This window comes from Cynocephalus volans, chromosome 10 (assembly GCF_027409185.1).
Source record: "Cynocephalus volans isolate mCynVol1 chromosome 10, mCynVol1.pri, whole genome shotgun sequence".
In the NCBI taxonomy this organism is placed as follows: Eukaryota; Metazoa; Chordata; class Mammalia; order Dermoptera; family Cynocephalidae; genus Cynocephalus; species Cynocephalus volans.
This window is the reverse complement of record NC_084469.1, coordinates 100,725,932-100,739,461: the sequence shown is the minus strand read 5'-3', so window position 1 is coordinate 100,739,461 and position 13,530 is coordinate 100,725,932. Positions and strand designations below refer to the sequence as shown.

General features: G+C 37.9%; 1 protein-coding gene across 1 annotated transcript; it reads right to left on the bottom strand.

Annotated features, from left to right (window-relative positions):
- Positions 1-4,907: 4,907 nt before the first annotated feature.
- LOC134387859 (olfactory receptor 7G2-like) lies at positions 4,908-5,855 on the bottom strand. The gene has a single exon (XM_063110405.1). The coding sequence runs from the start codon at positions 5,841-5,843 to the stop codon at positions 4,908-4,910; it is 936 nt and encodes a 311-aa protein (XP_062966475.1). The 5' UTR covers positions 5,844-5,855.
- Positions 5,856-13,530: the final 7,675 nt, after the last annotated feature.

Below are 13,530 nucleotides of genomic sequence, written 5' to 3'. Positions count from 1 at the left end.
TCTAATGATTAGTGGTTTGAGCATCTTTTATATGCTTGTTAGCCACTCGTATATCTTCTTTAGAGAAATGATTGTTAAAGCCCACGTTTTAAACCAGGTTATTTTGTTTTTTGCTATTAAATTATATGAGTTCTTTATATAGTCTGTATATTAATCCCTTATCAGGTATGTGGTTTGAAAATATTTTCTCTCTTCCCATCGGCTGGATTTTCACTGTTTGTTTCCTTTGACACACAAGACCTTTAAAGTTTGATGTAGTTCCATTTGTCTATTGCTTTAGTTGTTTGTGCTTTTGGTATCATATTCAAGAAATCTTTGCCAAATTCAATGCCATGGACATTTTCCCCTATATTTTCTTCTAGGAGTTTAATAGTTTTAGGTCTTACTTTTAGGTCTTTAATCCATTTTGAGTTAATTTTTGTCTATGGTATAAGATAAGGGCCCAACTTTATTCTTTGCATGTGGATATTCAGTTTTCCCAACTTCCTTCCTTCCTTCCCTCCTTCCCTCCCTTCTTTCAAAGCAGCCAGCTGTAGAGTTTTGAGGACAGATCAAGGCCAAATGACTGGAAGCTGACCTCGGGCACCAGCCAAGTCAACCAGAGCTCTGCAAAGCAGAAATACACAAAAGACTTTGCGGAAGAGTTGATTCTACTCCGGATCAAATCAAAATCTTGCAGGGTCCTGAGATAATGGTGAAGATAAGAACAGAAACCAGACGAGGCTTTGGTGAGACCTTGTACCTGACTCATAGACACGGAGCCCTTGTAGCTCACGTCTCCTTCTCACCTGATTTTCATCTTTACATGTTCCTTTCTCTTGCCCCCTCCTGTAAAATCCCTCAGTAAATCTAAGTCTTTGAGATGGGACAGAGGACAGACTACCATCTCCTTCAGCTGAATACGTCTGCTTTTCTAACACCAACCGTTTGAATTCTGAGTCTTTTTTTCTCTCCTTCTCAAGTGGGTGAGCAGCTGGACCTGCGTTCGGTAATATTTGGAATAACACCAAGTAGAACAGGTATTCCCTTATAGTCAAAAGCTTCAAACTGTAAGTTATACATAGAAGAAACATTGGTTTATTTCCACCAGGAGACATGTACAAAAATATTCAAAGTAGCATTTTTATAATTGGAAACGATGCTTTTAAAATGTCCAGCAATATCAAAAAAGATCACTGTTAAAAATAATTTTTAAAGATCACTATTATTGTGTTAAATATTGGAAATTTTCTCAGAAACTATATTTTATGTACTTTTACCACCAAAAAAAGTAACTACATGAGATGATGGGTATGTTAATTTACTTGACTGTAATAATCATCTCATTATGTATATGCTTATCACAACATTATGTTTTACATCTTAAATATAGACAATAAAATAAATAAAAGTGCTATTTCTTTGCCAAAAAAGATAATTATTTCATGATATCATCATGTATCTTGTAAAAATACACAGTATTGAAAATGAACTTCCGATGTGCAATAAAATGAGTTAATCTCAAAAACATGTTGAGCAAAAGAAGACACCAAGTGCATTCATTAAGATTTAACTTTACAATTTTTATTTTAATTGACATATACTAATTGAACATATATATGGGGTACAATGTAATGTTTTGATACATGTATACATTGTGTAGTGATCAAATCAGGGTAATTAGTTCATCTATCACTTCAAACGTTTGTCATTTCTTTGTGGTATGAACAAAATTCTCTGTTCTAGCTATTTTGAGATATACAACATCATATTAAAATCCAACTTTTAACAAGTTAAAACAGGCACATTTATAAATCATACTGTAGGTCAAAAACAGTGAAATGTTGTCATTTTCAGAGGGTTTGATCTAATATAAAGAATAGCAAAGAAAATGATTAATATTACATAAAATTCAGGATAGTGCTTTTTCTGGGAAAGACTGAGGGTGGTTTGATTTTGATAGTCCCACAGAAGGATTCTAAGTTGATCGTAATGCTCTATTTTTCAACTTAGGTGGTGGATATGTATATATATACTTTTATTATACTAATATCCTGTAAGAATCACAGATACATATTTCACACACTCTTTACCTATGATATATTTCACAAATAAAATTGAATAAAAGGTCATTTATACACAGTATTCTAGAATTAAAAATATCCTTAGAATTTAGAGCACTTTAACCTCTCATGATGTGCTTGTTTACCTCGGTTTTCTAGGAACCTGCCCAGTGCTCCAGAGTTAATAGTGCTTAAGTGAGGTCAAGGGATGTGTAGTTTTAACTCGGACCCCAGATGCTGCAGATATCTATTCTATAGACATGATTAGGAGAAGCGATCCCTGTACAGCCATTGTGGAAAACAGTATAGAGACTCCTCAGAGAACTAAAAATAGATCTACCTTATGACCCAACTAATGCACTGCTGGGTATATACCCAAAGGAGGTGAAATCAATATATCGAAAAGACACCTGCACTCCCATGTTCATTGCAATGCTATTCACAGTAGCCAAGAGATGGATTCAACTTAAATGCCCGTCAATGGACAAATGGATTTAAAAAACTGTGGTATATACACAATGGAATACTGTTCAGCTAAAGAAAGAAATGATATTCTATCATTTGCAGCAACATGGATGGAACTGGAAATCATCACGATAAGTGAAGTAAGTCAGGCACTGGAAGACAAATACCACACGATCTCACTCATGTGGAATCTAAAAAAAAGGAAAGTGATTCTCATGGAAGTAGAGACTAGAATAATGGACACCAGATGTTGGGGGTTGGGGGAGAAACAGTGGTGGACTAATGTGTGCAAACTATGCTGTCTACCCTAAATGAATCATTGTGCAGTATATGCACGTATGGAAACTACACACTGTATCCCACAAATGTGCACAAGCAAATGTTAATATTAAAAAAGTAATAAAATCCCCTATCAAACGCCTTGAATGCCAATCTGGGAGCTGTCCCGAAGCTGTGGTGCTACAATAATGAGGACCAGGAATGACCAGAACAGAAGACTCTCTGGGAACTGCCTTGATTTTCCTGGAAGCCACCCACTCTCACGACAATTATCTCCTTGATGTAAAAATGATCGCACATAAATGTGACTTTCTTTTCACTTCTTTCTAGTGTTACACCCAACACCTTTCCCACACGGCAAAGTCCCTCTAAGACTGCAGTGATTCCATCAGTTTTATTCAGACCTGTTTATTGTGTGGACTTTACTTGAGATGAACAGAAATGGTGACATAAGGAGGAAGGAGAAAAAGTCGAAGTCACTTTTAGCAGTTAATCAACGAGAAGGAATCAAAGAAAGCAACTGAACTGCCAGGGAGATACGATCAACCTGAGGATTGAATGCCCAATAATTACTTATGTGATTATATTACTAGATCTACAAAAAATGCTGAACATATTAAAATCACAGCTAACAAAGCTAACTGCTGGAGCAAAGGCATAAAAAAAAAATATGTGAAAGCAAAAGGATTACAAGACCCAAGAAGAGAGAACTAGGTTTGGAGTACAATCATACCAAATTTTATTGAGCACTTACTGTTTACCAGAAATTGTGCCAAATGATTTCCCCACAGTTAATATATTGTAGATCAGTGTGACTCAAAGGGTAATCCTCAGACCATTCATGCTGGCCCCAACTAGAATCCAGTTAGAAATGCACATTCATGAGCTCACTCCGCACTGCTGACTCACAAATGAAACTGTGTTACAAAAATCTCTCTGGGTGATTCTAACTCACGGTAAGGTTTATGTACCACCTGGCTGCTTAGTTTAATTCACTCATAATAATCCCACTCACCTCATCAGGGATTAGTTCACAAAAGGGCATAAGTATCAATTTTGGACTATAATATGCGAGAGGATGTTTTTGGAATGTTTTCTTGGAAAGGTCTCTCTGTTTAAAAAAAAAAAAAAAAAGACCCAAGGAAGACATAGCTTTCTGACTCTAGGTGTCATGTGAGGACATGATACCTGCAACTGTTCTATGCATCTGGTGACCATGAGGGGAACCAGCACCAGGATGAAACTAACTCACGGAAGAATGGTTGGAACCCAGTGTGATGCGCCTGGATGCACATCTTACGAACTCTAATTTATTAAAAGTGGTTGTCTCATTTGTTAGTGCTAACTTGAGTAAGAGCATATATATATTCGTATTTTTTTTCTTATTCGAGCTGGAGGCATCCTCACTGATTGGTTCAAACATCTCATAATTATGTCAAATCCTGGAACAAAGTATTTATGCCAATTTCATGGATGCAGAAGTCAAGTGTGGGGGAGCTGTCGGTGCTGTGCAGAGAGCCATTTATCAACCACTGAGCTCACACCCAGCTGCTGTCAGGGTTGACCAACGAGGAATAGCTGCTTTATTCTCTAGAAAACTACCCCAGCCAGCCAGAGGTCTGTCAAGGTAAGTCATTGTCACAGACCCAGTGATAAAGCTCAGGATGTCATGGGGGTAAAAAACAGGCCTTAAGATGTGAATAATTCAGGGAAGCCATACACACGGCACTATCCATGTATTCAGACTGAGACTCGTCCTCTAGCTGTAATAAAATCCTTACTCAGCTCCTTCCCTTGCTACGTCCTGTCCTCCTGCCATCACTAACATTCTCCTGAGAACATCCCCCCCATTACTACAGCAAGAATCCTTTGTTCCAGTTGTGCCTCTGTGGTACCTGATCAACACATCAAGCTCAGAAATGTCACAAATGTTCAAAAATCCCAATGCTTGGGAAGAGCAAAGTCATTTTTCAAACCTAAATTGAACTAGCCTCAGTCATTACAGTACGTTACTGTTGTAGCATCAGAATCTGGTGATGGGAAAGTCTGACTTTCTGCCACCCCCTGTATTCCTGTAGTTGGATTCATTCTAGAAGCCCAAGTCCAAGGCAGATGACACAATTACAGAAAAGATGTTCTTCCAATGAGTTTCTTCAAGGCTCCCTTCATGTCCCTGTTCCTCAGGCTGTAGATGAAGGGGTTCATCATGGGAGGGACCACAGTGTACATCACTGAGGCTACTGCCGTCTTCTTGGAAGATTCAATAACCGCAGAACTAATGTACACCCCAAAAGCTGTGCCGTAGAATAAGGACACAACAGAGAGATGGGACCCACAGGTAGAAAAGGCTTTATACTTCCCCCCCGCTGACGGCATTCTCAGAATGGAAGATACAATGTGAACATAAGAGGAAATAATGCCAAGGAGAGGAACACCACCCAATATGCTCGTCACCGAATACACCAGGGTGTTATTGATGAGGGTGTCAGAACAGGCGAGCTTGATGACCTGAGCAAGTTCACAGAAGAAGTGGGGGATCTCCAGGTCTGTGCAGAAGGACAGTCGCAGCAGCATCAGACTGTGCAGCAGGGAATCGACAACGCTAATGAGCCAGGAGAGTAGAATCAGCAGGCCACAGAGGCGGGGGTTCATGATGACCGTGTACCTCAATGGGTGGCAGATGGCCACGTAGCGATCGTAAGCCATGGCTGCAAGGAGAAAGTTTTCCAACCCAGCAAAAGCCAGGACAAAGCAGACCTGAGTGAGACACCCTGGGTAAGTGATGGATTTGCTCTGTCCCTGGGTGTTCACAAGCATTTTAGGGACCGTGGTGGTGCTGAAGCAGACATCGATGAAGGACAGGTTGGAGAGAAAGAAGTACATGGGGGTGTGGAGGTGGGAGTCCGAGCTGATGGCCAGGACGATAAGCAGGTTCCCCAGCACCGTGACCAGGTACGTGGTCAGGAAGAGTCCAAAGAGAAGGGGCTGCAGTTCAGGATCATCTGAGAGACCGAGGAGGAGGAATTCTAGTACATCCGTTTGGTTTTCCAGTTCCATGCTTCTGAGAAATCTGATGGGAAAAGTACAGCTGATGGACAGATAACAGATGTACAAGGATCCCTTATTTTAGAAAACTTTTACATCTACACTGTGAAGTGAACAATACTAACCTTCCCCTCTGTCTTCTGCATCTCTCTCCCTCCTTCAACCTCCTTTCTGTCTGTCCTCTTCTCTCCTACAACCCGAATATCCAGATTTTATTTGCTGAACACCTACTCTTTCCTCACACTGTACCAATTAATAGGAATAAAGTAGGAAACAATACATGACTGTTTCCTTGAGCATTCTTCAAAACCTCAAACCAGCAAGAAAACCAAAACCAAACGTAACAAATCTCTATTGACAATCACAGTGTCAATCGAGATGTGAACTCAGACACACCTGAGTTTAATTCTGACTTCAGCAAATTCAGCAATGCTTAATTGTTCTATTATTCTGTGCTGTTCTGCCTTTTACAATTTTAAATATTTCATAGATTAATAAAGAGAAATGGGTAGACTGGAGTGTAGTCTTGGAATCTGTCTTTTTCTCTACCTTCTCTCTCTCAGAAAACTCATAATTAGGGAACAGTGTCAAAACCAAAGATCTCTACAAAGGGGTATTATGAGTCAGGAATGGAAAAGTAAAAAGAAGCTGTCAAATACGAAACACAAAAAATGCAAACACTAAGTGCTAATTCTTTGCCCATTGCCAAATAAATTAAAGAAAATGTTAGAGAATTTTAGAGCATCCTTCAAAATTGAGCGAGAGTAGATGCTGTTGGAAATGGAAGAAGTCCCTGGGCTGTAGGGTCGGTAAGATTTTTTCAGAACAAGAGTTGCTCGGGTGCTGGTATAAAGCAAACATGTGAAGATGAAGATGAGAAATTAAGCAGACACCTCACAGATGACCTAGTTCTGCTCATCTTCAGCATCTCCTCACCTCACGGCTTCCAGAAATGGACATAGCCAAAGACCTGTCACTATTTGCAAAGCATAAGCTAGAGGACTTGAAATTACCTGGGTGCCAATGCTAAGGAATGATGTTCAGTCCTTCCCTGGGTGTAAAGGAGAAGAATGGGGGGTCTCTAATCAGAGAGCGCAGGAAGACAGTGGGGACCAGCTCCTGTGCAGAAATGACAGCCCTGGAGACTAAAGTCAGGTGTGCTACATACCGACCTGGGCAAGGCATTGAGCGAGTGGTCACAGGCAGACTATCTGAAGTCTCTGTGGCCCTTGGGGATGCAATATCCAAAGTTCCTCATTAGTCAAACTCTTTTACTCTCATGTGATTACAGGGCCACACAAATCCTTAAGGAGCAAGACTGGGAGATGACGACCTTTGCTTTGGCTGGTTCTCTCACCCTGGGAGACCAAATGGATGCTATCTTCTTCCTTTTACCTTTCTTGGCTCACATCCTTTTCAAGGACTTTGCACACTTCAACACACCTTCCTTCTGTTACAGGACTTGAGTCTTCTTTGGTATATTTAAGGGAAACTCTGTCCTAACTGAAATATCAGAAAGATTGACACCACGTTTAAGCTCGTTAAGATAGTTTCTTTATATGAGTAGATATAAACATTACCTGTATAAATACATGTGATTATGGGCCGAGCCCGTGGTGCACTTGGTAGAGTGCTGCGCTGGGAGCGCGGCGACTCTCCCGCCGCGGGTTCGGATCCTATATAGGAATGACCAGTGCACTCACTGGCTGAGTGCCGGTCACGAAAAAACGACAAAAAAAAAATAAAATAAAAATAAATAAATACATGTGATCATGTAATGAATGTACATTAAAAATGCAAATGCTGAGGGCTAGTTCTATGGATGGCTCATGGAATGTTGACTCTCCTCGTGCAGGTTACATTCAACAGTTACTACTACTCATATATATTCTGTGTAATCAACTGTAAAAGGCATTTTTGTTGTCATTTTTAACAGAGTTATTGAGGTATAATTGACATTCCATAAGCTGCATGTATTTAAACTGCACAATTTTAAACATTTTGACATATATATGTATATCTGAGAAATCATGACCAAAATTGATAATGAGCATATCTATTACCTGTGAAAATTTTCTAATGTCCCTTTATAAAACTCTTCTTTTGTCTGCCTTCTTTTATTCAGCATACTTGTTCTGAGATTCATTCATTTTTTTGTATCAATAGTTCATTACTTTTTATTGCTGGGTACTATTCTTCCATTGTTTGTGTGTTGGGTTGTTTTCGGGTTTTGACTACTGCCAATAAAATTGCTATGAACATTTGCGTGCAAATATTTTTATAGACATGTTTTCATTACTCTTGGGTAAATGCTAAGCATTGAAATGGATGAATCATCAGGTAGGTGTATGAATAATCGATTCAGAAATGGCCAGTGTTTTCCAGCATGGTTGTACACTAAATATCACACCGGCTTTGTACAAGAATTCCAGCACCTCCACATTCCTGCCAATACTTGGTATTGTTAGTCTTTTTAATTATAGTCCTTCTAAAATAGCATAGTTAAAGTCATTGTGGTATTAATTTTCATTTCCCTAACGACTAATAAGGTTGAGCATCTTTTCACATGTTTATTTGCCATCTGTTTGTAAACCTTTCCAATTTTTATTGTGTTTTTCATTATTGATTTTTAAAATCCTTTATATATTTTGGATATAAACCTTTTACCACATATGTGATTTACAAATAATTTGCCCAAGTCTGTGGCTTGTCTTTTTATTCTCTTAACAATGTCTTTTGAAAATACAAGTTTTAAATTTTGATTAAATCCAATATTTCAATTTGTTCTTTTATGGATTTTTTTTTTTTTGAGCTGTCAAGTAGGAAATCTTTACCTAATTCAAGATCACAAAGACTTTCACCTATTTTTCCTCTAGACTTATAGTTTTAGTTTTTACATTTAAGTCTATTTGGTTAGTTTTTGTTCATGGCAGGAGATATAGAACAAAGTTTTGTGTTTTGTTTTCTTTTGTTTTTAGCATATAGATATCCAATAGTTCCAATACGTTGTGTTGAAAAGACTATTTTTTCTCCTCTGAATTACCTTTGGACATTTTGCAAAAATCAGTCATCCATTTGTGTGTGAGACCACTGATCAATGTACTTGTCTTTATTTACAGCAATGCCACATTGCTTTAATTATTGTGACTTTACAATAACATTTGAAGTCAGGTAGCATAAATTCTTTGACTTTGCTCTTCTTTTTCACAGTTGTTTTGGCTCTTCTAGTCTCTTTCAACTTTTAATTTCCTACAGAAAAAAGTCTGCTGGGATTTTGAGGGGTTGCATTGAATCTATATATCAATTTAGGGAGAATTGACATTTTGACATTACTGAGTCTGCTCCATATTTTCAGACTTCTTTAATTTTTTTTTGCAGCAGCGTTTTGTAGCTTCCAGTATACAGGCCCTTCACATCTTTTTCAAATCTATTCTTATTTCGTATTTATGATGTTATCATATATGATTTAAATAATTTCAATTTAACATCTATTGAAACAAACAAAACAAATGAAAAATCTCTCAGGAAACTAGGAATAGGAGTGAACTTCCTCAACCTGATAGAATTCACCTATGAAAATCCTTCAGCTAACATCACGCTTATGGTGACAAACCGATGTTTTCCCCCTAAGATAAAGAAAACAATAAGGATGTCAATTCTTATCACTTTTTGCTTCATCATTGTGTTGGAGGTTCTGGCTATTAAAACAAGGCATGAAAAAAAAAATACAAGGTATCCAGATTGGAAAGTAAAAAAGTATGACTCTTTATTTGCAGATGAAATGCTTAGGTATGTAGAAAGTGCAATGAAATTTGCAGAACAGCTTCTAGAACAAGTGAGTTTAGCAAGTCTTCAGGATAAAAGATCAATAGACAAAAATCAATTGTACTTCTACTTTAAAGTTAAAAAAAGCATATTTCCCCTTTTTAGAATTTCAGTACCAACCTTTCCCAATTTTATAGTAGCAGCTTTCATATAATTTTTTTTAAGCGTATGGGTCATGGGTTGAATTTTGGTTATCAATTTTGTTACAGTAAATTGCAAATTATCAGACAGGCAGTGAACCTGTGATACAATGTACCTTTGAGGTTATAATCAACTAAGATTTGAGGCTCGTTTGGTTATGAAAACAAATTTTATTTTTGCTGACTGTTATGATGCAATAATTAAGACAGGATACAATGGTACAAAGATAGAAACACTAGACCTTTTGGTCAGAAGTGAGAACCCACAGGAAGATCAACAGAAAATGGGTGATATATTTATTGCAAAAGTGGGATTACAGTAGATGGATGCACTATTTAATTAAAAGTGCAAGGATATAAAATAAATTTGGCTTCCTATCAAACATTAAAAAAAACTTTTTAAAAAAACCCAGATGGGTTCATGCCTCAAATATACAAGGCAAAGCTATAAGCTCTTTATTTTGAGGTCAGTCTATCTCACATAAGAAAGACCTACTGAGATGAAAGGACTCAAGAAAATATCAAACCATTCAACCATGCTAAAACCAAGCACTCGTGTTCATCAAAAAAACATTACAAATAAAATGTAAAGCAAACACACACCTAATACAGGCATTTTCAATACATATAACTAACACATTTATCTCAATTAAAGAACTCTTATTAACTAGTAAGAAAAGAAGGCAGTTCAGTAGAAATGCCATAAACTGATACTTCACTAAAAAGGAAAGATAAATGGCCCATTAAATGTGAGAAAACAATCTCATAATAAGAGAAACATCAGTTAGTGTTGGTGGCTATTCAGATCATGAGAACATTCTAAGGGGTGTGTAAATTGATTTAACTACTTAGGAAAGCTCTTTGGAACTACATAAAGGAGAGTAGATCCTCCCATATACCTAACAATTTCACTCCAAGTATAAAACGCTCTCTCATTTCCACATGTGTAAGATTATTCAGATATCTTTATTGATAATAGCAGAAAACTAGACACCAAACATTCCATTGACATCAGAAAGGATAACTATTTTGTGATATCGCCGTACACAACATAAAACTGTACAGCCTTAAAAGTGAATGAATTACTGTTACACCCTACAACAGGTTTGAATCTCAAAAGCACAATGATGCCAAAAACAAAGATACGGAATTCATGTATTGATTTTAAACTTTGTAACAGGTTCAAAAGAAGGTAATTTATTTAATAAATATATTTAATAATTTCGTATGAATACACAGAAGTGATAAGAAGATGTAGCTGAGTTCTATGAAAATGCCAGTGGTGTAGAGCAAACATGATGAATTACTAAAAATTTCATACATTCAATCTAGTTAAAGAATATAAAAAATAATAAATATAGAATGCCGGGGACTTGTTGCCACAGGGAGGAGAGAGAGGAATGTGATTGAGAAACTCTTCGAGCATGTTCTATACTTTACTCTTAACCTGGTGATAAGTATGTGTGTTTTTATGTGTTTTACTCTTTAAGACTACAGATTCTTTTTTTATACCACTTAATATATGATATTTTAACAAGTAAAATCGAGGTAAGGCTTTTCATATTCCAGATTACAAATAAATTCTCCCATGTTCTTTGTATATGAATGTCTAGCTTCTCAGACATCAGACAGCATCAGAATCTCACAAAGTGTTTATTTATAACGTGCATTCTTCAGATGTCTCCCCAAAGATTCAAAATCAATATTTCTCTGCTGAGATCTGTGAACCTGGAGTATGAACGAAAGCCTCAGGTGAGCCATTTCTGCAGTGCTCTGTAAACATTAACAGAAGAAGCTCTACCCAAGAAGACACCCTGGGGGCCAGGCAGGGAGCTGTCCTCAAACGGTGGTTCTGGATACTTTTCTGCGTACCTTACTACACACTCCTGCCCTGGTGATGAGCTCTCCAGGAACCCCCTTGACTGTCCTGTGAAGACTTCCATTGTTTTTACCTCCATATCCAAGTGGGAGCTAAGAATTCTGACTTAAGTGCTAGACTTTTTCTGCTTGTGGAAGGTGAAGGCTCTTAATCATCCCAGTTTCCTTTTACTTCTGTGCTTCTTTTTACTATTATTATTATTACATCTAACACCTCTTCCAAAAAGTAAATTCCTTCTCTATGGAAAACCTGTCTTTCTCATAAAGACTCATTAAAACATTTTTCAGCCCTATGTTGTCACCTCGATGCTTTCTAGAATCCTGGCCCAAATACAATAAAAGTAACATAATGGAATAGTACTCAGCCATGAAAAAGAATGAAATTCTGCCATTCACAGCAACATGCATGAGCTTGGAGAAAATCATGTTAAGTGAAATAAGCCAGGCACAGAAAGAGAAATACCACATATTCTCACTCATAAGTGGGAGCCAAGAAAGACCACAATAAAATGTTGAACTTTCACAAACCTATAGTTACTAGAGGTGGGAAAAAGGGAGGGAGAGGAGGGTTAGAGAGTATCTGAGTAAGGGACACAAAGAATAATTTTAATTTATAATGATGAACATGCTAATAATATTGATTTGATCATCACATACTGTACACAAATACTGACAGTCAACCCTGTCCCTCATAAATATGTATAATCAATTATGTTTCAATTCAAGAATAAAATAAAAACAAAAAAAAACATGTTAAAAAATTATCCTGCTGATTTTATTCAAGGCCTTTTTTTGTATCCCTGTTCCTCATGCTGTAAATGAAAGGATTCATCATTTGAAGGACCATGGAGTACATCATTAAAGACACTGCAGTCCTCCTAGAAGAGTGAGTTACTACAGAACTAATGTATACCCCAGAACCTCTACCATAGAATAGGGAAACAACTAAGAGAATAGATCCACTGGTCAAAAGGGCTTTGTATTGTCTGCCAGCTGATGGCACTCTGTAAAGAGAAGAGAATTTGAGTGTAAGAGAAAAAAATCCCAGAGAGAGAAAGAACCACCCCATATGCTAAACACAGAATAAACCAGGATGTTACTGATAAGGGTATTGGAACAGGCGAGCTTGATGACCTGAGCAAGTTCACAGAGGAAAAGAGGGATTACCAGGTCTGTACAGAAGGACAGTCACAGCACTATCAGGTTGTGCAGCGGGGTATCCACGATGCCAACAAACAGAGAGAGTAGAACCAGCAGGCGACAGAATGACCATGTATGTATCTAGGTCGATGGCAAATGGCCACATTGTGGTCAGAGGCTATGGCTGCAAGGAGATAATTTGTCAAGCCACCAAAAACCAGGACAAAGCAGATCTGGGTGAGGCAACCTGTATAAGCGATGCTCTGACTTTGGGCTTGGGTATTCACCAGCATTTTGGGGATTGTAGTTGTGCTTAAACAGATGTCAGTGAAGGACAGATTGGACAGGCAGAAGTACATGGGGATGTGCAGCTGAGAGTCAGAGATGACAGCCAGGATGATGTGCAAGTTTCCCAGGACGGTGACCAGGTACATAGAAAAGCCTGAAGAGGAGGGGCTGCAGTTCTGGATCCTCTGTCACAACCACGAGAACGAATTCTGAAACACCTGCTTGGTTTCTGAATTTCGTGTTATTGATGGATCTAATATAAAATATGGGTGACAGGACAGTAAAACTTATGATTCCTGACCACCACGAGCAGCAGCAGCACCTGGGGACTTGTTAGAAATGCCAGCCCTTGGACCTCACTCCAGACCTTCTTATGATGAGCTCCAAGCATGAGGACCAACAATCTATGATTAAAAACCTCTCTCATG